The sequence below is a fragment of the Ochotona princeps genome, chromosome 1 (genome assembly GCF_030435755.1).
Source record: "Ochotona princeps isolate mOchPri1 chromosome 1, mOchPri1.hap1, whole genome shotgun sequence".
Taxonomy (NCBI): Eukaryota; Metazoa; Chordata; class Mammalia; order Lagomorpha; family Ochotonidae; genus Ochotona; species Ochotona princeps.
The window spans coordinates 118,049,685-118,075,869 of NC_080832.1; the positions used below are offsets into that span (position 1 = coordinate 118,049,685).

At 40.8% G+C, this 26,185-nt stretch overlaps 1 protein-coding gene across 5 annotated transcripts in view; it reads right to left on the bottom strand.

Moving 5' to 3' along the window:
- Window positions 1-2,744: 2,744 nt before the first annotated feature.
- LOC101523650 (HLA class I histocompatibility antigen, alpha chain G-like) overlaps window positions 2,745-26,185 on the bottom strand; it is a 124,010-nt gene continuing 100,569 nt past the window's right edge. Inside the window, exons 1-7 of one of the 5 annotated variants that reach the window (XM_058666697.1) lie at window positions 15,933-15,979; window positions 15,640-15,744; window positions 15,087-15,356; window positions 14,595-14,870; window positions 13,749-14,024; window positions 13,545-13,661; window positions 2,745-3,109 (exon numbers count right to left, since the gene is read on the bottom strand). In XM_058666697.1, the coding sequence (XP_058522680.1) occupies window positions 3,018-3,109; window positions 13,545-13,661; window positions 13,749-14,024; window positions 14,595-14,870; window positions 15,087-15,356; window positions 15,640-15,744; window positions 15,933-15,960 (1,164 nt within the window). In that variant the 5' untranslated portion in view covers window positions 15,961-15,979 and the 3' untranslated portion in view covers window positions 2,745-3,017. Of the gene's footprint in view, window positions 3,110-13,544; window positions 13,662-13,748; window positions 14,025-14,594; window positions 14,871-15,086; window positions 15,357-15,639; window positions 15,745-15,810; window positions 15,830-15,932; window positions 15,980-22,843; window positions 22,863-26,185 lie in introns of those variants that run through there. The other 4 variants (XM_058666710.1, XM_058666703.1, XM_058666707.1 and 1 more) reach the window with 4 other exon arrangements.

The following is a 26,185-nucleotide window of genomic DNA, read 5'->3' on the forward strand; positions in this document are numbered from 1 at the left end:
ACTATACACACTTAGCTGCAGTCTGAAGAAAAAAGCAGACCACCTGGTGTTCTCTAGTTTAGAAAATAATGAACAACTTAAAACATTGTCACATTATTGCCACAAAATTAAATCTTATACACACAAAATTCTTTACTGTAAACTTATAACCTAGATCAATTTGTCTACTTAAGTATTCATTATATAACTTATTCTTAACATCTCAAGAAATATGGCAATTTTTATTTTGGGGAGAAAAGCCCAGGGAGTTGTTCTGATTGTTTTCTTAGGTTACCCTCTGTCCTGGGCTTGCTAACTGGTGCCTGGTTATTCATCTGTGTCTGTGCTGTATGAATATGCACATCCAACTAAACTGAATAACTGAAATATTCAGAATATAAAAATATTCAGAAAAAAATCGTTTCATCTATATTATATAGGAGCAAGTGCAGATTTTTCTCATTAATTCTTTTATTTAAGATTTATTTATTTTTATTACAAAGTCAGATATACAGAGAGGTGAGACAGAGAGGAAGATCTTCCATCCTATGATTCACTCCCCAAGTGACAGCAACACCAGTGCTGTGCCAATCCAAAGCCAGAAAACCAGGAACCTCTTCAGGGTCGCCCACATGGGTGCAGGGTCCCAAAGCTTTGGACTGTCCTCAACTGCTTTCCCAGGCCACAAGCAGGGAGCTGGATGGAAAGTGGAGCTGCCGGGATTTGAACTGGTGAACATATGGAATCCTGGTGCATTCAAGGCTAGGACACTTTAGCCACTAGGCCATGGCGCATGGCCCTGTCATTACTTCATAAACTATACATACTTTGCACTGAATTTCAATCTTATTAGGCATTATAAGTAATCTAGTGCTTGTATAAAGCACATGGAAAGATGAGTACACATTGTATGTAAATATTATCAAACATTAACTTTTCTATTTTTTTAGTTATTTTCTTTCATTTTTCCCTATCTTATCATAGTAGTGTAGTCCCTTAGAAACTATTACAATTTTCTGCTATTTAAGTATATTAAGCATTATAGGGAAAGACAAAGATAGAAAATCTAATATCGTACTTAAAACGTACATTTCGAGATCTCTTGGGGAGCCCTACTTTTACTCAGGAACAGGGATACATTGAGCATATCTTTACTTCCCAGCATGCTAGTTTCCATTAATAGTTCATCTGCACTCCCTCCCCATTACAGAGTAACATAGGGTATTAAGAGTGTTTTGGGTTTTACAGTTCTTTGATGTAGATCATAAGCAGTCTGACATTAAATGTTTATTTATTTATTTATTATTAATTACATTGCATTGTGTGACACATTTTTATATGCACTGGGATTCCCATAGTTCAAATTCAGTTGAGATTCTTTCATTGGAGGTATTTACCGAGCATAAAGTCCAGCATCTTATTGTCCTGGAAAGTTCAATGGTTTCTTGGTGAGACCACCTCTGGTCTGAAGGCAGAGCCGGCAGAGTATCATCCCAATCACTTAAAAGCCCCAACATAATATTTACAACAATTTACAACATTATGGCATTAATTGACATGGTATTGATTAACCAATATGTTGATAGGAAAATGCAGGTTCTCAACCACAACCTGTGGCTTCTTCATAGACATTTCAATTTTGGTTTATATTCAACCGTGTTCTATACACCTTAAAATGGCTATAGATTGTTATTCAGTTGTCTCATGTCTATTTTAATTTTAGTATTTAGCAGTTCATGGCATTGAAGCATGATTTCACTGAACCTGGCTGTTTTTTGGGTAGTCTAACTCTATAATTCTAACAGCACATATGTCAACAGTTTAGGTGAACATTTTTTTTCTTCTTTTTTTTTTATCAATCAAGGTAACTGTTTAATAACAACAACAAAGAACAAAACCTTTTGAGGGACCTTCAGGAATATGTAAGGGGCCCACGGATGTTTGTTCCATATCCTCGTGGGCACATTGTCATTCTTTTTTTTTTAAACATATTTTATTATTATACCTCAAATACCAAAAACGATAGAAGCAACATACAAATTAAAATTATAAAGCAGCTTAACACATAAATAAAGATAGAAAGATTCTTGACAAAATGTTGTTAAGTCTTGCCTGGCAAAACTTAAAATGATAATACATCAAGACAATATATTTTATATCCCTTAAATGGAAGGTTAGTTCATCTTCTAATACCTACCTAATCAACAAAAATATTACCATAACAAATTGGCAAACAAAAACCATGACCATCATCATCAAAGAAAGGGCTGCCTTTCATACAATTTGAACACATCATTTTTAAAAAAGAAAATACTCCTATTAACGGGACATAATATGATTAAACCATCAAAGAAAATTACTTTTTTTTATTATTTTTCGGATTGACATCATTTCATAACAGCCACATCGATCACAGCAACAATAACAACAACAACAACATCAACAACAAATCGTAGCACCCTGATAAAATAATGTGCCACTGAGTCAGCAACACATGCTTAACTAAAAGGAAACACAGAAGTCTCTTAGGAACTATGATGCCATCGTATACTTCATGGGCACATGATCTCATATGTTTTGATGTTTTTATATCGGTTTGCTTGCTTCCAAATAATCTCTTTTCTCTAATAGAATTCATCATTAGGTGAACATTTTTAGGAGGGGTGTGCAGAGAAATCTTCAAAACCGCAGTGAGGAGTAACTAATCTTTGTGTCCCACCCAGTGAGTTATAAGTGGTCCATTTTGTTGTAAACAGCAGGACTGCATTCATTTAATATCTCTGTAGTATTCCATAGAGTAGTTGTACTACAGTTTATCCATTCATCTGTTGATTGGAATCTGAGTTGTCTTCACTGTTGTGAATTGTGCTGCTCTAAGTAAAGGGTTTCAGGTTGCTTTCTCATATGCAGATTTCACCTCATTTGAATATATTCTCAGGAGTGGAACAGCTGGGTCATATGGTATATCCAAGTTCAGTTGTCTGTGCACTGTCTATACTGACTTAGATAGTGGCTGAGCCAATCTAAACTCTGATATCCTACACTCTGACCAACAATGGCCTGAAATTTCCCACATCCTTGCCAGCATTTGTGTTAGTTGATTTCTGTATCCTTGATTGAATGAGTCCTTCTGTCAAGAAAAAAATAATAATAATACTACAATTAGTATCTGGGAATCCTGAGGGATGACTCTAGTACTTTCTATGACTATAAAGACTATTCATCTCAGAAATATCGGTGACATCCAGACTTTAAAAATTAAGGCTTTCCAAGAATTATACACAAAAATCTCAGGGTCAGCAGTACTGACTTCAGTACATGGGATAAACACAGAAATATCTTACTTGTACAAGAATATTTTTTATTTCCTGAGTAGATGAAATATATATCAATGTATTTCAATATAAAGGATATCTTAATTTTCAGAAGTTATTGTATAATGGAAGGCACATATTACTCTTTTGAAGGTGAAAGTGTACTTTGCCTTGGTGTGAAGCATAAACAATTCTGACATTACCTTAACAATGCATGTGATACCTTATTTTTTTTAAGATTTATTTTTGTTGGAAAGGCAGATTTACAGAGAAAAGAGACAAAGAAAGATCTTGCATCCACTAACATCAAGAAACTTTGCTAGAAATATAGGCCACAATTTTCCAGCCCACCTCAGAGTTGAGGATATGAAGACAGATATGAGACAATGGCACAGCAACCTCCTACCAGAATGCTGTACTTCTTACTTTGTCATGAAACACTCCTATAACTGTTGTAATTTTTGATTAAATTTCAGAACTCAAGAAATCTTGATTTTAAGTCTTTCTCAGGTTAATAGTCTTACTAACTATGGAGAGGAAAGATTTTGGAATTCTCCACATCAGTATTTTTGGTGAAGTCAAGTATACTTTTGAAAGTTTAAATTATGAGTGAGCCTTGTGACACAGTAGGTTAAGGTGTTGCCTGTAAGACCGGCATCTTTTATTAATTCAGGTTCATGTTATGACTGCTCCATTTCCAGTCCAACTGTATGCTGATGCGCCTGGGAGAGCAGTGAGACATGGACCAAGTAATTAGGCACTGACACCTATTTGGGAGTGTTATATCGAAACATCACACAGAATATTTGAGACGAGTTCTCTATTGTCAGCACCCAAGAGTGGGTACATGCCTCCAGAGTTCTCTCTATCCTGAGTAGAGGCAAGAGATGGGTTTTAAAATTGAAATTATCATTGCTCATGGAAAGGAACAGATGGGAGCAAGGCACAGTGGAGTTACATCAAACAGCAGGGGAGTAACAGCCAGTCTTTTTCATTTTCACAAGCTGACTTACAGGTGCTGAGGGTGCTGTGCCCAGGGCTGTCACTGTTATGTCAATCACAAGCTGACTTACAGGTGCTGATTCTGCCTTGCACTATTAAGCAGGATGTGGTAAACCAACATTGTAGCCAAGGCTCAGGTTGAGAAAGGTCCTACAGACCACTCCCAGATGCGATGGAGAGTTTACAGGGAGCAACAATTGGTATCTGCAAGCATGATACAGTACCTTATGCTAACCTGTCACTTCCAGAGACCTGAATAAAGTTCCTGGCTCCTGGCTTCAGCATGACCCAGGTCTGGCTATTGTGGCCATGTGGAGAGAGAGCCAAGAGACGGACTGGTCTTTGCTCAGCCGGTGGTAGCTGCAATTGATCTAAAGGTGTTATAAAATAATAGGAACGTAGATATGGTGCTAATTTGGAAAGTCAGGGCACATTTCTTTTTCACAATATGAAACACACTACAACTCCAAATTGTCCAACAACTGGCAGTATGATCCTTCTCAAAGGAACAGTTTGGTAGAGAATTGAAAGAGAAAACTGAAATATTGAATTTCTAAATTTTTGTAAGATATAAACATGATGGCTTATCTTACACCTTAATGAATGAATGTTCACACTTGTCATAGGTGGAGCTAAAGGAACATTCTCCCTTTTCCACATTGATGTGGAAAGTGGTATGGAAGGGATTGTTGGTAATGCCACAATTATTTCCAAGAGGGGAAAAAAATCCCATCTTGGATGATAACTGTACTTTATTTCACTTCCAACTTTCTTTTCCCAACTTGATGCAGTGGTTCCAGAACTAGGAATAACTAATGACAATAATAAGCAGAAATTATTCCTAGGCAAGAAACGTAGGCTGTTTTTGTAACACTGTAGATTAAGCCACTTCTTGTGATATGTGATAAGGTAGCTAGCTGAGTTACAGGTCACAAACAAAGAAGTAGAATTCTACTCCAAATATTATGATCCTACTTGTCTATCAAAATATCTCCTTTCCCAAGATGCTTTATTTTCATTCTGGACCTGGAGGAATATAAAAAAATAAAACTCCCAGGTGACCACATTACATCATGGAGGTGCTGGGAGGTGTTTTATCTGAGACCACGACACCAATTAAGTTACTCCTTTCTAATTCCCCTCCCCTAACCCTTTTCACTCTCTAACGTACCCCATTACTCAAGGATGCCTGTGAACATGTAAGTTTGCTTTCTCAGTTTTTGAAAAATTCTACCACTTTGTGCATCTTGAATGTGCCTATACTTAGGATGCCTCTCTGAGCAGAAGGAAAGGACCTAGAATAAAACCTAGTCTTCCACCTCCCACCTCCCACACTTCCTCTTAGGGATGTCAACATGTAGCCTGAGACAATGAGGTCCACAATACATCAGCATGTTAAGTGGATCTTTGTCACAGCAGTACATGATTTCTAAATTCTAAATCTCTCACCCTTGCTCTCTCCCCTTTTCTTCCCTTTCTTCCTTATACCCTCCCTCTCAATCTCACCAATCTCCTGACACTAGTAGCAAATTAAAAAGCAATTGTGGGTAGACTTGAACCTTAATGTCAACAATTCCAGGTGACAACCTGTTGGTATTAAAGGAGTTCAGTGAAATCAAAGATCAGTGAAATCAATTCTGTTGCCTCGAAGCCACACCTTGTGCCACTCCACTTCCCATCACAGAGGGTAGGACCACCATCACGGATATGTTTACCTTCAGTGGGACTTCTAGAAAACAAGCAATAAACCCTGTCCCATTCTGATGAACATCAGAGCCGATAGCTTGCTATCTGTCCAATTATCTAGCATGTTAATAAAGGAGTTTTCTCTCCACAATATCCAAAGTTGTTTGGATGCAGGAGTTTCTGGATTTGAGTTGAAACTCTGGCAGCTGGTTTTAGCCATTCACTGTATTTTTGTCCTCAGTCTTTCAAACAAAATTTGTCATCTTGGCAATAGGTGGTGCCTCCTTGATGTTGGTATGTAATGTTGGCGGCAACAGCATTTAAGAAAATTTGGAGGGCTGTGAAAATACCCTAGTTTCACGTGTATTTGCCTCTGTATAGACTAGAGTCTTTGTGACAGCACTGTGTTCCTCTGAAGTCCAGTTAGGGACAATGCATAATAACCAAGGTAAACATGCAGGACTTCCCACAAGGCTGGTTACTATAAGGAGCCTCTAGCAGGCTAGAGATTCTAAGGCTCCAAGTTACACATTTAAAACAGATGTTTAGGGAAAATTACGTTCTTACAGAATTATGCCTATTTTTGTCTTCTCAGGGTCTACAAAGACTTTCCAGCTATATATATTACTCTGCATTCACTCCTATAAACTGACTGTTGGGGGCAGAGTTTCAGAGACTAGTCACGGGACCCCCAATCCTCATAAGCTGCATGTTACAAAAAACAGGAGAAGTATTTAGAAATGACCTAATGTTTAAAAGGAAAAGATGCTTAAGTGTAAGAAACAGCCCACACAGTAAGCTCGTAGAAGCAGTTGCTGTAACCAGAACTCAGTAACCTCAGAAACAGCCCAAAATGTGTTCTGGTCTGGACAAAAGGCACACTGCACAGAAGAGTGTTTCAGGTGTGGAAAGCCAGTACACCGATTCGAAGAGTACCGCTGTGGTCCCAGGAGGTTTCCATAACCTAGACATTTATTGTTGGGAGCCTGGGGTGACCCTAATATCATGCATAAGAGTGTTAATTGCTAATAGTCAAATTAACAGCAGAATTCATAGTACTAACTTCTCATGCAGGGTCTCTCAAAAACTATTAGGGAAGTTAATTGTAAACCTCACTCTCAAGGTTGCATTTTGCTTTTGTGGGTCAAATAAAACATTCTTATCTCTCACCAGTTTCTGCTCTTGACTATTGCCCAACTCCCTTGCTTGGAAGGAATGTGATATGTTCCCAAGATAATTCCCAAAATTAATTTCCTCTACATCTCAGTTTATGTTATAGTGTTAGCAGTTCTGAGGAAGATCACAGTTTGCATGCTCTTCACACTGAAATAAAAAATACAGTAGACCTTCAAGCTTGGAATCAGGGAATACATGAATGAACTACAACTTCTGTGCCGGCCAGAGTTTTCTGAGAAGATAAGATAACATATCCTTATTGGAATCAATAAAACAAAGAGCTAGTTGGCTACTTTGACTCCTGATAAATTTCTCAGAAAGTAGTTTCGTGTCAGACTTGCTGTAATACTCCTGTTTGCCTATTTTGAAACCAAGTGTAAAATAGATCATGATCAGGACCTCGGGGCTGTAAGAAGGTAAGATTTTAACCCATCTTATCGGGCAAAATCTTTCAGAGTGTACTGACATGAAACCCGGAAGCCACTTCATGGTATATAGTATATTACACTTAAAGGATGTTTTCTTCTGCAACATATTATATCCAGAATCTCATTTTTATTTTGCCTTTGAATGAACTGACTCTTTCTCAAATGTAATTTGAGAAATATGCGGATAGTCCTCCCCCCAGTGTGTGGATAGTCCTTCCTCCAATGTTTCAAAGATAATGTTAATTTATTTGGTAATCCTTTTCCAGAAGAACCTAGAGAAACTTCAATTAAATAGAAGAGCAATTCTATAAATGTAGATGATACTCTCATTATTCGCTCTTCCAATGAGGACTCAGTTGAAATGTCATCTGATTATTACATGTTTCAGCAAAATGAAGACAGTTTCCCAATGAAAGCTTGGATTTCTAAACAAGAGGCAAATACTAAGGATCTATTTTGACCCCAAGTAAGTGTGCTCTTTAATGGAAGACAAAGAAAGCTATAGTATCTTCCGTCCGATGATTCACTCCCCAAGTGAGCTGCAACGGGCCGATGTGCGCCAATCCGAAGCCGGGAACCAGGAACCTCTTCCGGGTCTCCCACGCGGGTGCAGGGTCCCAATGCATTGGGCCGTCCTCAACTGCTTTCCCAGGCCACAAGCAGGGCGCTGGATGGGAAGTGGAGCTGCCGGGATTAGAACCGGCGCCCATATGGGATCCCGGGGCTTTCAAGGCGAGGACTTTAGCCGCTAGGCCACGCCGCCGGGCCTGAGTCCCTCAATTTTGTTTGCTATATAAAGTCTAGATTTCTCCTTCATTTTGTGAAACTGAGTTTTGATAGATTTAGTATTCTTGGTTGGCATGCTTTCTTTTTTCTTTTACTATAATGAATATGTCCCTCAAGTATTTCCTGGACTGTTTTGGTTCCCTGTAGCACTGGCCCAAAATCTGGTGGAGGTGCCTTTGTTCCTATGACACTAGCCCAAGTTTCCATGGAGTGGAACTACCCAACTCTCCTTTTCTTCTGCAAGTAGACAACTTCTTTGTGTTGTGTTTCTGTTAGCTAAGAAGTCAGAAATTCTGCAAAAAAGAATGTAGCAGTCTCTAGAAGCTGTATTTCCTGAAGAAAATTTAGTGTCCTTTTTCTATATTCAATGGTAGAATTTGCAATTAGCTAGCCTGTTTTCTTTCCAAAAATGCTTCTTTTTCATATAATGCCAAGAAAAGTATACTGGGAATTTGTATGAATGTTTTCCTTATTGCAAGATGTATTTAGTTAAAGCAGTAAGTTCAGCCTCTTAAGCTGAAGTATTGGCAATGCCTCAGAATCTATCTTCTGAGTAGACTCCACTGTGGCAAAGTTTGTCTTTCTAACTCCTTTTATGTGACTACTGCAATCTGAATTTTCTAGAAATTCATCTCTGAAATTAGATCTACTAGAATATACCTGACTGGATTATCTGCACAAAAGTGTGTTAGTTCTTTAGTATCTACAGGTGCAATAGAATTGCTAGACTGAGGACTGGGCATACTTTAAGAGTTATCCTAAGTAAGTCTAAGAAAAAAGCCCAATGCTTTTTGAGACAACCTTCTGTTAGCATTGATATCCTTAGTTAATTTTTTTATGAGAAGTAGCAATAATAGTGATAAAAGGGGCATTAACAATCTTAGGTGATTACAAGCAATCAGTTTCTTATGAATGATTAATTAATTAAAATTCCTTGTAGCGGTGTGAAGTTCAAACTTCAAGTGTCTGACCTAAAGTCCCCCTTATGATTTCTTTCTCCAGGTGTGCTGTAGCCGTTACAGCCCTTAGGGCTTCTGATCATGGAAGTGGACCCAAATTTTCAGTCTGTACTTCTAAATCTGTCCCCTACTTTTCTGCTACAGAGTTAATGGCTTGTGTATATCTGGCTGTAATAAAAAATGAATAAATCTTAAAAAAAAAATTGAGGGACTTTATCACCATCAGCTCTGACTTGCAAAGATGCTCAATGAAGTTCTAAGAACAGAAGCAAAAGAAAGAGTCCTAGCATCACACAACATGTAAAGTATAAAGCCCACTAGAAAAGCAGCTGTAGAAAACAGAATCTAAAATAATCAAACCTAAGAACACAGAAAATGATCAAGCTACCAAATGAAAAACCAAAAGGAAGAAAATATTAAGAGATAATCAAAAGAAACAGAAGAAAATGTTTAAACGGGGAGACTTCATCTAAACTTATACATAAAATTTGGGTATAAATGGATTAAATCCCTTAGTTAAAAGGCACAGACTGGCTGAATGGGTTTGAAAATGTCAGATGAGGGACCCGGTGTGATAGTGTAGCTGTTAAAGTCCTCTCCTTGAATGTGCCCGGGATCCCATATGGGCGCTGGTTCTAATCCTGGCAGCTCCACTTCCCATCCGTCTCCCTGGTTGTGGCCTGGGACAGCAGTGGAGGACGACTCAAATCCTTGGGACCCTGCATCTGTGTGGGAGACCTGAAAGAAACTCCTGGCTCCTGGCTTCGGATTGGCTCAGTTCAAGTCCTTGCGGCCACTTGGGGAGTGAACCGTTGGATGGAAGTTCTTTCCTTCTGTCTCTCCTCCTCTCTGTATATCCACCTCTCCAATAAAAATAAATAAATCTTAAAAGAAAAGAAAATGTCAGATGAGCTACTGTGTGTCTGGAAGAAACTCAAATTCCCAACCAAGACACACAGACTGAAAGTCAAAGAATGGAGAAAGATATTCCATCAAATGAAAACTGAAATCAGCTGAGTACATATGCTCACTTCAGAGCAAATAAACTTTAAAATTCAATGAAGAAATAAAAAACTCACAAAACAATAATCAAGGGATCAATTCAACAAGATATGTCCTTTATACAAGAACACAAAATTTCAGGAAATAAAAATTATTAACTATAAAGGTGGACATGAGCTCCAACACAATATGGGAGATTTTAATATTCCATTTTCATCAAGAGACAGACCACCCAGCCAAAAATACCCACGGAGAAATATTATGGGTAAAATACACTTTACAGTCCAAATGGACCTGACAGCTTTTACACATTCTTTTCCTTACCACGAGGACATTCTCTACCATAGCCACAAAGCAAGACTCAAGATTTTCAACACAATTCAAGCAGTCTTGCATATATTTTTCCTGTGACAATGGAAAGAAAAGAAATCAACAACAAAATGAATGTTAGGAATCCGAAAATTGTATAGACTGAGCAATGTGGATCTGAATGAACAAAGGATCATTGGAAAAATCATAAAAATGGAAATATGCATACCAGAACTTTGGGATACTAAAAATGATAATAATGGGGAAGTACTAAACTAGTACTAAGAAGGAAGCTTATGTCAAATGTACATACACCAAAAATAGAGGAAGTTGTCAAGTAACAGCCTAATGATACATTTAAGGGGCTTAAAAAAACAAAAACAAATATGACAAGAGAAGTAACATGAGAAAAACTGGGAAAAACCCAAATACAATTAGAGACAGAAAATAAAAAGAGCAATGAAACAGAGTCTCTCCTTTGAAAAAGTAAATAAAAGCAGCAAAATTTTATCCAAACTATCAAAAATGGGAAAAACTCAAGTAAAATCAAATATGCAAAAGAAAATATTACTACTACTGAAACCTCAGAAACACAAAGAATCACTAGGGACAATTAAAACAAATATAGACAAAATTGCAAGTACTCAAAGAAGTTTGTAATACTCTGAACGTGGATAACTATTAAAAAATATCACAAAGCTCAGAAAATCTTAACACACGTTATCTTTCATTGAGGTGAAGCCCCAAACTGGACAATTTCACTGATTCTTCTATCAAAGTATTCAAGAACCAACACAAACTCTTCTAAAACAATTTTTAAAAAATGAAAAAGTGGGTACCTTTTCAAATTCATCCCACAAGGTCAGAACTACCTACTTAAATAACTAGAAAATAACACAGCCAAAAAGCAAACTATAGTCAAATATCTCTGAAGCACAAATTCCTGTGAATTATCAACAATATGCTAGTAATTTGAAACTACTAGTTCATGGTAAAGATGAATCAAAAATCACATAATTTCATTGATACAGAAGCAACACTCAATAGAAATTCACACCTCTTCATCACAATATAAACACCCACCCACCCACCCACACACACACCCCAAAAACCTGACCACATTACTTGTAAGAGTGTAGTAAAGAATACATGATGTGTTATACTCCTACAAGTAATGTGGTCAGATTTTTTTTGTTTGTTTATATTGTGTGAAGGGTACGTGATAAAAACACAGGAAAGTTCATACTAAAAATGGAAAAGCTGAAGGCATATCTTCTAAGATCTGGAATCTGACAAGATTTCCACACTGTTTTTATTCAATGTGGTGCTAGAAGTTTTAGTCAGAGCAGCTGAGAAAGAGAAATAAAGGCATGCCAAAGTGGAAAAAAAGTTAAGCCTGGTGCTGTAGCCTTTGCCAATATTAAATAAGCTCCCATCACCATCGGCAATAAGTACAAACTAGAAGCATCTTGAAGAGAATATGTATCTCCCAATATCGTATCTCATAATAATCCTTCCTTTTCTTGCCAAAAGAATTGCTCCTCCTCAGATGTATCAATGGCTCAACTGGCTAATCCTCTCCCTGCTAGTACCAGCATCCAGTATGAGTAGCAGTTCGTGTCCCGGCTGAACCACTTCCCATCCAGCACCCTGCTTATGGCATAGATAAGCAGTGGAGGATGGTCCAATGCCTTGGAACCCTGTACTCATGTGGGAGATCCAGAAGAAGCTCTTGATTCAAGGTGTTGAGTTGGCTCCTCTCCAGCCACTGCAGTCATTAGGGAGTGAGTCAGCAGGTGGAAGATGTTTCTCTCTCTCTCTCTCTCTCTCTCTCTCTCTCTCTTTCTTTCTTTCTGTAAATCAGCCTTTCAAATAAAATTAAATAAACATTTTTTTAAATGTTCTTCCAATTAACTTGCCAATCCCTCAAGACTAAAGTTGGAAAAAAATAAACTTAGATTTTTTTCATTTCATGAGAGAAGTGAGTGCACCATGATCTTGAGACAGAATGGGATGCCCATAGTGGGCAGACTGAGCCAGTTTCCTTCCCACATATTGTGCCTACAGGAACACAAACACATTCAGACACATTTTTAGGAGAAGAAATCAAAGCTTATTAAAGACAAAAATAAGAACTCAAACAAATGTTGTGTCTCTCAATCCCACCAAGACAGTTGTCTCACTCTATGGAATAAAATAGATACATTCAGGTCAATGGCTATACATAGTGAGACTCTCAACAGCTCACCACACATTTAATATATTCAAATGCCAAAAAAAAAAAAAAAACCCAAATCTCAGCAGTATCCCAGAACCCTCTCCCAATTTAGTTCTTCCAGGTCTCACATTGCAAATTCATGAGAACTTCATCAGAACCCTAGATGTATGTGCCTGGGGTAGAACAAAACAGACTTTCAGAAACACAGTTAATTGAAGAATTATGAAGTGGGTTGGCTAGCTTCTCCAGGGTGCACTCCTTTCCCCCTCCAGTGCTTAACTGCAACCTGAGAATATCTCCATTTCTTTCCATTTTTGAAAAATAACACAATATGGGAGAGACCAAGAAGAATGAAGGTTGTCGAAAACCTAGAGGAAGTCTCCAGTCCTAGTTTATCTTAGAGAAGTCCCCAGAACTGTGGTTGCAGACCCAAGAAAGGATCAGTAAACACCTGTCCTGGATGTGTGTCCCCAGATGGAGCTTCGCCACTGACCTGGGGCTGCTGGAACTCAGGTCTGCCTCCCAGAATCATAACTGTGAAACGCTCATCCTTATCTTCATCTGTGCCCCAACCTGGGTACACAGCCCTGTGGGGTTCACAGCCCATGAATGTGATAGGATGCTCTTCTACCTGGTGTTTGGAATTCCTCGATGTGACAAAGACCACTCCTCATCCCTTCCCTACCTGAGCACTTCCTTCTCTTCATCATCACAGTTGTGACCACAGCTCCAGTGAGCACAGCTGCCAGGAGGACAAGGCCAGCGATGACTCCCCACATGGGCACCGTGGGCTGAGGAGGCTCTGAGAAGGGAAGGAAGGGTGAGGGGCTCTGACATTCAGGTTTCAGACCCACCCCTGCTGAAGGCTCTGCCCCCCTGCCCTCCTTACCCCATCTCAGGGTGAGGGGCTCAGGCAGCCCCTCATGCCCCACGTGGCACGTATATCTCTGCTCCTCTCCAGCAGGCACCAGCACAGCTGCCCACTTCTGGAAGGTTCCATCCCCTGAAGGCCTGGTCTCCACCAGCTCCATGTCCTGGGTCAGGTCCTCCCCATCCCGCTGCCACATCAGTGTGATGTCCTTGGGGTAGAAGCCCAGGGCCCAGCACCTCAGGGTGGCCTTCTGGTCAGAGACAGGATGATGGGTCACATGTGCTCTGGGGGAGTCTGGGGAAAGATTTGTAAAATTCAGGTCCTTTGTATTCTTCATGTAACACTAAAGCTACACTCAGTGACTGTCCTGAGTGTGGACTGGAGCACTGATTTGTGGGAGTTGTGAAAACTCCAAACTCAGCATGGGGAGAGTCTAATCTTTCCAAATTTCCAGAATCAGGCCAACCAGCTCATGATAGGAGGCTCCAGGGGAGGAAAGGGATTTGGTCTTGACTTGTGTGGGTGTCAAGAGTCTCAGAAACCCTGAAGTGAAACCTCCCAGATGCAATGATTTGAGGTCAAGGACAGGCCTAGGAGTGGTCACAGCTCACATTACATTCCTAATGGTCTTTCTGGAATATTCTATCCCTACCTCCTGATACAGTCTGGATCCCTACAGTGATATAAGGGAAAGGCAGACACCCTGCATAGCTCCGTGGTCCTGGACCCACAGCCCAAGAGGACGTCCTAGCAATCTGGATATCACCAGAGGTAAATACCGGCCTGAATCTGCTTTTCCTCCCCTCCTTGCCAGCCTTATAAAAAAGGAGGTGGGCAAGAGCAGCCCATCCCAGCCCCGCGCACCTAAGCGTTGCACCATCTCCTGCCCCATCTCCAGGTGTCTGTGCAGCCACTCCACGCACTCGCCCTCCAGGTAGGCCCTCTGGCGCTTAACTTCACCAGCCGCCTCCCACTTGCGCTTGGTCTTCTGAGCCGCCATGTCGGCTGCGGTCCAGGAGCGCAGGTCCTCATTCAGGGCGATGTAGTCAGCGCCATCGTAGGCATACTGCTGATACCCAAGGAGCAGGCGACCGTCCTCCCCGACCTCGCAGCCATACATCTTCTGGAGGGTGTGAAAGCCTGTCCCCAGCTGGTGGTCAGCCCTGGCCACACAGCTCCACCTGGCCCTGACCGACCCGCGGGGATTTCAACCAAAACCGAAAACGAAACCCGGGCGTGTCCCGCGGGCTCCTCCCGCCGACGGTCTCCGCGGGTACGGAGACTCGGTTGGGGGGACCTTGGCCCCAGGGACCAGGAGTGAGCTGGGCACACGTGGGGAGGGGTCGGGTCACTCACCGGCTTTGCTCTGGTTGTAGTAGCTGCGCAAGGTGTTTAGGTTTTCGTGGCAAATCCGTGAGTTGTTCTTGGCGAGCTGTGTGTTCCGGTCCCAATACTCTGGCTCTACCTGCTGCATCCATGGTGCCCTCGGCTCCACCCTCGGGTTCGCTGCGTCGCTGTCGAAACTCACAAACTGCATGTCGTCCACGTAGCCCACAAAGATGAAGCGGGACTTCCAGTGCCCGGGCTGGAACATGATGGCCTCAAAGTAACTGAGGGAGTGGGCGTCTAGGGATGAGAAGAGATAAGAGATGACTTGATCCTATGCATGCCAGGTGTGCGGGGTCTCTGAGTTAGCAGGACTGACAGGGAGAGGAAGGGTTAGGTGAGCTTTGGACAGAAAAGGGGCTGAGGCAGAAGAGAAGCGTGGAAAAGTCTAAAGGAGCTATGAATCTGAAGTCAGAATGTGTAGACCAGACTTGGGGCCTGCGGGGTTGATGGAGGCATGATTCAGACACCTCCCTGTTTGTGCTCTTTTCTCTTGAAGGTATTCTTCCTACCAAATACTCACCTACCCTCATCCCTCTCAAAGTCAGGATCTCAGCCATCAGCAGCAGGAGGTTCTGGGACACCGAAGCCAGCATTCTGGGGATCTGGTGAGACTGAATCAGGGTCGCTGCAGACACGCTAATGAAAGTAGACAGTATGGCCCAACGCGGTAGCCTACTGATAATTTTCTCACGTTGTAAGTTCTCAGATTCTATAAAGTTGACAGTTGTAATTTTGGTAGCCCTGCTTCCCATCCAACTCCCTGCTTGTGGCCTGGGAAAGCAGTCGACGGTACAAAGCCTTGAGATCTTGCACCTGCGTAGGAGACCTGGGAGAAGCTCATGGCTCTTGGCTTCAGAATGGCTCAGTTGCAGCTTGCAGACTGAATCATCAGGCAGAAGATCTTTCTTTCTCCTCTCTGTATATCTGACTTCCTAATAAAAATAAATAAATCTTTAAAAAAACAGAAAGAAAGAAAGAATACCTTTGAAGTACCCGACCGTAGCTCCACTTCCCAGCCACAGAACTCTTATATCAGTGGTTGTGGACTTTCCTCTGGCTCCTCTCCTCTAGAGCTCAGTGCCCTGTGTGATGTCGCCTTCCTAAGGCCATGCCCAGGGCTGAATGAAAGAATCATTTAAGTCACCCAATATTGCACAGTCTCACTTCTCTTTGTTGATTGTTCTTCCTGAGCTGAACTCCTACTCCTTCCCTGTGCTTGGGACCCTTTAAGAAGGAAATACCTCCAGAAACCTTGTTAAAGATCAAGAGTGGACTTGGGGAGCAGAGGAGGAGAAACAGGGGCTCCCTCTTCCCCAGCGTTGTCTGAGATCTCCCTAGTCAGAGTCCCCTGTGGTTGCTCAACTCCACAGGTACAGCACAGATGTAATCCCCTAAAGGATCAGAACCCTCTTCTGTGGAAAAGGTGAGTGGGGCCCCTCTACACCTCAGACTGTCTGAGCAGCCTCATAGCCACACTACCAGAGCCCCAGGTGCACTTTCCCAGACAGTGCACCTGTGCTGTGTTATCCTCCTTCTCCCCCACCCCAGCCCTGAGCCTGTATGTGTGAATCCTGACAGCAACCCAGAACAGGCCCTTCCACGTTCCCCAGGAATGTGACCCAGGAATGTGGCTCCCTGCATATCACAAACCCCTGTGATAAAGTTTAACTTACATAATGACAACAGTAAAAGAAGAACAACTGTATATTAAAATATACTAGCTATAATGATACACTCTATGACCTCTGTGATTTTGACTCTGAGTGTGCTATGATGCTCTATTCCCACTTCTCATGACACTGTGAGTTGATACTATGCCTTGTGTGATGAGATGAGTGAGGGGCTGACAGAGATCCTATGATGCAGTGCTATCAGATAAAGCGACTGACATGGGAGCACAACACAACCACAGTATATCTGAAAAACAGAATAGATATTGGCAATTGGATAGCAGCTCGCAGAATTAAGAAGCAAGACCTGCATCTGTACCATTATACAAAAATCAGCTCTAAATCATACAAGGACCTAAATCTATACCCAGGAATCATCAAACTATTTAAGGAAAGCATAAGAAGTACTCTCCAAAAAATAGGAATGGGGAAAGATTTCTTGGAAAAGACAGCAAAAGCCAGTCAGGCAAAATAAACAGCCAGGACTACATCAAATTAAAAAGCTTGTGTACAGCAAAGAAAACAATTAACAAAATGTAGAAGCAACCAACAAAATGGAAGAAAATCTTGGCAAATTACATAATTGATAGGGGACTAACATCCAGGATTTACAAAAAGCATCAGAATCTAAGGACAGGAAAAAACAAAGGAACAAACAAAAGCACAACCTTGTGAAGAAATGGGTGAAGGAAAAGAACAGACATTTTTCAAAAGAGATTCAAATGGCTAACGGGCATGTGGAATGATGCTCAGGCTCCCTAGCCATCAGGAGGATACAAATGAAAACCACACTGAGGTTCCACTAGCTCCAGTGAGATTGGCCTATGTTCAGAATTCTAGTAACAACACCTGCTGGCATGGATGTGGGGAGAAAGGCACTCTCCTTCACTGCTGGTGGGAGTGTAGGCTAGTACAATCACTATGGAAATCAATATGTATAGTGCTTAGAGAACTCCAAATAAATCTGCAATATGACCCAACTATCCCATTCCCAGGAATATATCCAAAGGAAATGAGAAATGCATATAAGAAGGGGATTTGTAAACCTGTATTTACAGCAGCACAATCTATAATAGCAAACACATGGAAACTACCCAGATGTCCATCCAAAAAGGAGTGGTTAAAAAACTGTGTTATATCTACCCCATGGAATCTTACTCAGCCATTAAAAAGAATGAAATTCTACCATTTGCAACTAGATAGTCCCAACTAGAGACCATTATGCTCAGTGAAATAAGTCAATCCCAAAAGGACAAATACAATATAACCTTCATGCATTTTGCAAGATTAGTAACTCTTTTTGCTGCAAACCATGGTTTTGATTTTTTTTTAATTTTCATTTATTTATAATAGTTTCTTTTCTCTTTTCAAATTCATCACTGGCTCTTGATTACACAATGGCATCATTTTTACCCAAGAGGCTTTTTTATTTTCTTTTTCATTTCTTCATCCATGTGTTGGTTATTCAGTGGTGTGTTTTTTGACTCCATATGCTGTAAATTTTTTGTTTTAACTTTGTGCCTGTTGTTGACTTTGTTTCATGGCTTCTCATTTAAGGGAATACTTAGTGACAACATAATAGAGACTGTCATATTCAAATGTGAAGACATAATGCAGTATGCATCTCTATGTCCAAATAAAAAAATGGATTCCCAATGAAACTGTTGGACATATCTAGAGAATGGGATGCCGGACTGTCTGACATTATCTGTACCAGAAATGTTAAGACTCATTTACTCATTTAGTGAGTCCATGACAGACTGATGGAATTATGACTGCTTGTGGAGGATGATACTATTTTAATAATATGGGAAAATTAATCATGAGATAGGAATTTAGGGAAGGGGTAGGGAAGACCCAGACCCTATGAAATTGCACCATAAAATTTAAAAAATGAAAGCTATAACTGTACATTAAAAAGCTCATTATTATGTCATATTATCACTACCAATGCCAGGACAAACTAACATCCTTTGCTAATGTGTTGTTCTGAACAGGGCATGATGACACTTCAGATACAGTCTTGAAAGATGAGACAAGCTCAAAATGAAACAAAGCAGCTTGCTGATATTCTTCAAACACAGAAAGACCAATGAAGATACATCAAAGATGAGAAACTGGTTCAGATTAGAGGACATCAATAAGTCATGATATTTAAATATGTGATCAAAGACTTAAAATTACTATGGATATAATTATTAAGATATTAGAGAAAGCAAAATATAGACTATTAATCAAATAATATTTTAATAATACTTGCTGTCTTTTGTAAGTGGAAACAATTGACATAAAATAATGCTGCTGTTCTGGGAGCACCAGTGTAGTACATCAGGCTAAGCCAGTTTAATTCCCAGCTGCTCATCTTTACCCAATTTCCTATTTATGGCTTGAGAATGCAGAGCAAGTTATCCCAAGTCCTTGAACCCCTGAATTCAAATGGGAGAACAGGAAGAATGTCATGGATCCTTGCTTCGTACTGGTTCAGTTCCTGTAGTTGAGGCCATTTGGGGAATGAACCAATGGATGGAAGACCTTCTGTCACTTCTTCTCGCTCTGAAACTGTAATCTTCCAAATAAATGCTGAAATACTCATTATTAAAGGAATGTGAATTCTGTATATTACTCTCAAAAGAGCAAAAATAAATAGGTGATAGATGCTAGAACAAACATCCCAGGTAAAAACTACTGATGTTAATTCTAGGTAAGTGACGAGTGCTTTGTGCTACTTCTTTCATTTTTTTTATACATTTGAAGTTGTATCATAATATAAAGTTCCAATGGTTATTAGTAAAAATACTTGCGATAGCTTGAAACATTTAGGCATAAAATCAATAATATGATGATATGGTATCCACACTCAATTTGTTAATTTCACTCATTGAACAGAAGTTATGTAAAATTATATTTTTGCTTTTAGACAATGAACACAAAAGTACTCAAGAGTAGAACACCAAGACTCAAACTTCCTGTCAAATCATTTAGTAAAATATGATAGATGCATAACTAGCTAAAAAGAAAGAAAGACAGAAAAATAAATTGGTGATAAAATATTCTAGGAAAAATGTCTGTTGATACTTATTTAAATTAAGGGGCAAGTGTTCTTTATATATTTTTGAATTCTTGAAATTTTGACATTTTGTCACAATGTAATAAATTACAGGATACAAACATAAAATAATTTTTCTGTCTCATCCAAACATTTGCCTTGTCATAGAAAACAACTAACTGCCACTTCCTCATCATTCATACTAAGGTGACATCTGAATAAACAGTACTCGAGTAAATTTGTAACCTAGCTGGGGAAGACAATTTCCACAAAAGAAATAATTGTTCATCAATTTCTTCAGCATATTTAGACGTAGTCACTTATATATGTATTGGAAATACAAAAATGGCAATGTTAGTAATCCTATGTGTAGATGAAAAGACAGGATGAAGACTATGAAATTCAATACAGATCTTAAAAATCTTACATGGGACAAAATGTATTTAATTTAATTTAGATATTCCTAAATAAATACCATAATTTCTTATCTTTGATGTGTTTATTTGCACACATAACTTAATTTTTAAACTGAAAAATAAAACACAAATTGTGATACCAACAAAATGATGTAGACATGCATACAAATTCATGATATCATGATATGATCAAAACTGATCTGAAACATGTTCTAACTGACATGTTCTATCATTGGAGGAATGTGCACATGTAACTGAATTTGAAAACAGAAAATACTCTTGTCACGAAGAAAGTGGAAGCCTAGGAGAGAGATAGAGAGGGGTCAAAGGGAGCATTAGACGGAAAGGGGGCTGAAGAGGAAATGAAGGGAAAAAAAGTGCAAAGGACCTAAGAATCTGAAGTCAGAATGTCTAGGCACTGGGGGGGTGAGGTACGGTGGGGAGAGGTAGAGACCTATGACTCCTTCCCGCAAGGGCTCCTTTCCCATGGAGGCCTTCTACGTCCCCTGAAACACTCACCTGCCTTCACCTCTCTCAGAGACAGGATCCCTGCTACCAAGAGGATAAGAAAGTTCTAGGATTCCCAGACAAGCATTCCGTGGATATAAAGTGATTGAATCAAGGCTGCTGCAGACACACAATGGAAGTACAGGTAGAAGGACCTGAAAAACAGTTCCACTCACCAGCTTATATTGTGGTTCTGGGACTTTGCCCTGGCCCTTCCCATCCAGAGTCCAGTCCTTTATCATATCCATTCTGTGAGGCTCAGCCCAGGGAGAACTAGGAAAGTCCCTGATGGAACACAGCCACTCTTCTGTTTCTTAGTTCCTCTCCCTTAACTGAACTCTTACTCCTCTCCTGCCCCACAAGTTTCTGGAAGTAAATTCATCTCCAAGGACCTTGTTTGCAGAGCATCAGCCTGCCTGGGGAAGGCAGGTGACACTGGGGTTCCACTTACACTGGGGAAACTTTGTTTGAGAGTGCCTGAGTCCAGGGTACCTCAGCCCCATTTATAGCACAGACTTGATCCCCTAGAGTAATCAGAACCTTGTCTGTGACAGAGGTGAGTGTGGCCCCTCCACACCTCACAGCGTCTGAGCAGCATCCCAACAACACGCCTTCTGCTCCCAGGTGTACTTTTCCAGAAGGTGCATCTGTGACCTGGGGTACACTCACCTTCACTCCCAGCCCTGAGCTTATGTTTGGGAGTCCTCATAACAGCCCAGACAGCCGTCTCTCCATGTGCTCCAGGAATGTGGCTCCTTCCCCTGTACACAATCCTGTGATAAGGTTTAGCTTATAAGGTAGAAGAGTAAGAGATAAGAAACTGCAGCTAAAGCAAAAGCAGCTCTAAAAGTACACTCTATGGGGCCCAACGCAATAGCATAGTGGTTAAAGTCCTCGTCTTGAACGTGCCAAAATCCTATACGGGTGCCGGTTCTAATCCTGGTGGCCCCATTCCCTTCTAGCTCTCTGCTTGTGACCTGGGAAAGCAATTGAGGATGGCCCAAAGCCTTGGAACCCTGCACCTGTGTGGGAAACCTGGAAGAGCTCCTGGCTCCTGGCTTCGGATTGGCTCAGCTCCAACCATTGTGGTCACTCAGGGAGTGAACCATCAGATGTAAGATATTCCTCTCTGTCTCTCCTCCTCTCTGTATATCCACCTTTCCAATAAAAAAAAATACACTCTATGAACTCAGTGATTGTGACTTTGAGTGTGTTGTGATGCTGTATTCCCACTTATCAAGACAGTGTGAGATAATGCTTAACATCCTTGTGCAATGAGAAGGGTGCAGGGGCTGACAGAGGTCCTATGATGTCAGATAAAGGGACTAAACACAAGAACACAACATAACCAAAGTCCATCAGACAACCAGAATGCCTATTAACTGGCCAACATAAGTACAGTGAATGCAGCATGGACACAGAAGTCATAAAAATACTTCACACCCAGCAGGGGGTAAGTTACAGAGATTTAAGTGTCTGCATAGAATGCCCAATTCCATGATGGGATGTCAGGTTTGAATCCAGCTACTCTGATTCTAATTTAGCATTCCTGTTAATGTAAGCAGGGAAGCTGTAGGTGAGAGCTAAACTACTTGGTTCGCTGCCACTCACATGAGAGACCAACAGCAAGTTCCATGCTCCTGCCCCAGCCTGGTCCAACATTGTGTTGCAGGGTGCGAGCAAGATCACACCAGACATGTCTAAGGTTTTATTAAGGTGTCTTTATTAACCAAGCCTGGTGAAAATAGAGCATACTAGAAATAGCAAATCACAAGTCCATATAGAAATCCAACCAATCATAGTCCAAAGAGGAACAAATGGTCATTACCCTGAAGTCCATCCATTAAGCTGAAGACCTATGTCCCAGCTTCCCCAACAATGTAAGTTATCCTAAGAGACATACAACAAATAACCTGGACACACTTCTAAAGCTGCAGACATTCACCTTTCCCTGGCTTCTCTGCTCACATTCCTTCACTGCTAGGCCTCACCTCTCCTGGAACTCCTGACAGCACACAAACCAGAAACAACATTATATCCATTGTCCCATCTAAGCAGTACACAGGGACCATGCTCAGGGGTTACCTGTCCTGGGTCAGCCAAGAGTCAAGGTGCCAGAGTAACAGAAGCACCTGACCAGAAAGAGAATGAGCCCCGGCTTCACAGGCCTTTTTTTTTTATTATTATTATTAATTAGATTGCATTATGTGACACATTTTTATATGCTCTGGGATTCCCCCCACCCCCTCCCAAAACCCTATCCCCACAGTGGATTGCTCCACCCTGTTGCATTACCACAGTTCAAATTCAGTTGAGATTCTTTGATTGGAGGTATTTACCAAGCATAAAGTCCAGCATCTTATTGTCCTGGTAAGTTCAATGGTTTCCCGGTGAGGTCATCTCTGGTCTGAAAGTAGAGCCGGCAGAGTATCATCCCAATCAATTAAAAGCCCCAACATAACAATCACAACAATTCAGAACACTATTGTATTAATTGACATGATATTGATTAACCAATATGTTAATAGGGAAATGCAGGTTCTCAACCACAACCCGTGACTTCTTCATAGACATTTCAATTTTGGTTTGTATTTAACCGTGTTCTACACACCTTAAAATGGCTATAGATTGCCATTCACCTGTCTCATGACCCTTTTCATTTTAGTACTTAGCTGTTTATAGTGTTGAAGCTTGATTTTGCTGAACTTTATTTTTTTTTTTTTGGGTGGTCTGAACTGGCTTATAGCTCTAACAAGACATGTATCGACAGTTTAGGTGCAGAACTTTTTTTTTTTTGAGGGATGTGCAGAGAAATCTTCAATACGCCAGTGAGGAGCACCTAATCTTTGTGTCCCACCTAGTGAGGTTTGAGTAAATCCACGCTGGTCATTTCTGTCTGATTCGAAGTTTTCCCCGTTGTTGTCTGTCTATCCATTCTAGGCCTCTTTGGTTTGTTTGTTTGTTTTGAGGGGTTACCGGAGTGATCCTGATGGTCATTGCGAGGGAGGGTGGGGATCCAGAGCTGGAACTAGGCCAGGACCAGAGAAAGCTCCCCTCCCTGATCCCAAAGGAAGTTTATTGTTCTTCTGTTTCTGTGGACCGCTGAGGGCTCCTGGTTGTTGTTCCGATGACGCTGGTTCCTGCAGGGCAGGGTTTGGACTTCTTCCATCCCCCATGTAAGATCCGGATGGAGGTGGGTGACCTCAGAGTTCCAGGCCTCCAAAGGCACTCTAAATCCCCCTTTTAAAGGGTCTTGTGAGGGGAATGGTTACAACAATGCAATACTGTCCCCTCTCAGTTGATAGGTGAGTCACAGGTGGGCAGGAGCAAATACCTAAGTGTTGTGGGCTAAGGAGTTGATCAGTGCTCTTGGGATGGGCAGGAACAGGAACTGGGCTTGTAGCTAAAAACACCTAGACTAATTGGATTTATCTGCATCCAATATCCTGGTTAAATTAGGATGTGGGAGGAATGGTTGAGGATGGAATTATATGGAGGGTAGAGGACATAGCAAAATTTCATTTGCCCACTGTCTATCACTGGCTGCACCCCGTAACAATTGTAAGCATTGCCAGATTTAATAGGAAGACATCTGTTTTAGATAGAGAGGACATCTGTCTCTCTATCCCTCTACGTTTCAAATAATAAGTAAATGAACAAAAAGAACATGCAGCTTAATATTTTCTGAATGACTATTTGTGGAATTTTCCATTTAATGTTTCCAGACAGGATAAAATGAACCTGACATAAGAGAAACCTCAGTTGCAGGCCAAGGGAGAGCACATTCTGTGCAGAGAAGCAGCTGAGGCATAACTAGTTCCCATCTTTCAACCAGAGGCATTTATAAGTTTTGGTCACTTCGAGATTGTCACTGTTTAATACAGATAAAATGGCCTTCAACTGTGCTCACACACTGTTGTTTCTTTTTATTTATTAGAGTGAATGAAAAATAAAGAGAAGGAGAGACACTGCCCACATGCCTGTAACAGACCAGACTAGGTCAGGTCAAATTCTGGAGCCTAGAATTCAATCCATGTCACCTACATGAGTGTCAGGGAGCCAAGCACTTGAGCAACCTCTCTCTCTCTCTCTTTCTTTCTCTGTCCTTATTTCCTCTTGCTGTTTTATTTTAATCTTTCTTGGAATACAGAGTGACAGAGAGAGAGAGATGGGAAGGGAGACACAAAGGCAGACATAGAGAAGTTCGCTAAAATGGCTGTACTGCCCTGGGGCTGGTCTAGGCTGAATTAGGGGCTCAGAACTCCCAGCTGTGTCTCCCACCTAAGTGGCAGGGTCCTAGGTGTTCATATCATCTTCACTGTGTCCTCATTTGTGCTAACAGGGACCTGGATTGGAAGCAGAGAATCCAGGTTTCCAACTTGTACTGTGATACAGGATGCTGGCCTTGTAAAAAGTAGCATTACTGGTTGTGTTACAATACCCACCACTGCTCTGCCTTTCAAATGCATTAATCCTAAGTAAACCACTGTAGACATCTATAAACCTGTGGCTTAGGTCTGTTTCAATCCTAAGCATGTAGGGTCATACCTGCTAAATCATACACTAAATTTATTTTTGAATAAATGAAATATGAATGTATAACAATGTGATAATATCACGAAGTATATAAAAGTACAGGAAAATAGAAGGTTTTGCTTCATGCTGTGAATATTCACAACTGTTCATGAATTCAGTCTAGCTGGGATATCACTTACCACTTGTTGGTAGAGATCAGTTCCTTTCAGCTGGAGGAATGGGGTCCTTCACACCTGTCAGGGTATATGGGGAGGCTGTTTTCTACTCCCAGGGACCATCAGCCTTTCTGTCACATGGCCATCACAGTCAAAATTCACAGAAGGGGAATCTCCCACATTGAACCCTCCTCACTGTGAATCTTTTTCCATCTTTTCACAATTAATGAACCAGATCCAGCTTTCCCTGTTTTTTCATTCAAATTCCATTTATGCTTCTCACCATTCCCATCCTGTATTACCAATACTGTGTGTTCAGATTGAGAGAGGTTTTTGGTTTTGGTTTTATTTTTTTAATTTGAGCTCCCAATATCAAAGAGAGCTTGTGATATTTATCTTTTTGTGTATCGCTTATTTCACCCAACACGATATCCAGTTCCAACTATGAAATGACGGTATTTCATTCCCCTTTACAGTTGAATAGTATTCCACTCTGTGTTTATATATATGACATGTTTCTTACTTTTAAAAAACTCATTTATTTACTTGATAAGGAAGTTTACTGATTTGGAGCGAAAAGGGGAGAGGGATAGTGAGAGATCCTTCTGTTGGTGCTCTTCCCTAGTGATCCCAACGGATGAGGATGGGCCAGCCTGAAGCCAGGAACCAAGAATTCCATCCAGGTAAGTCCAGGGTTGGCGGGACCTAAATACTTGGGTCTTCTTCTACTGCTTTA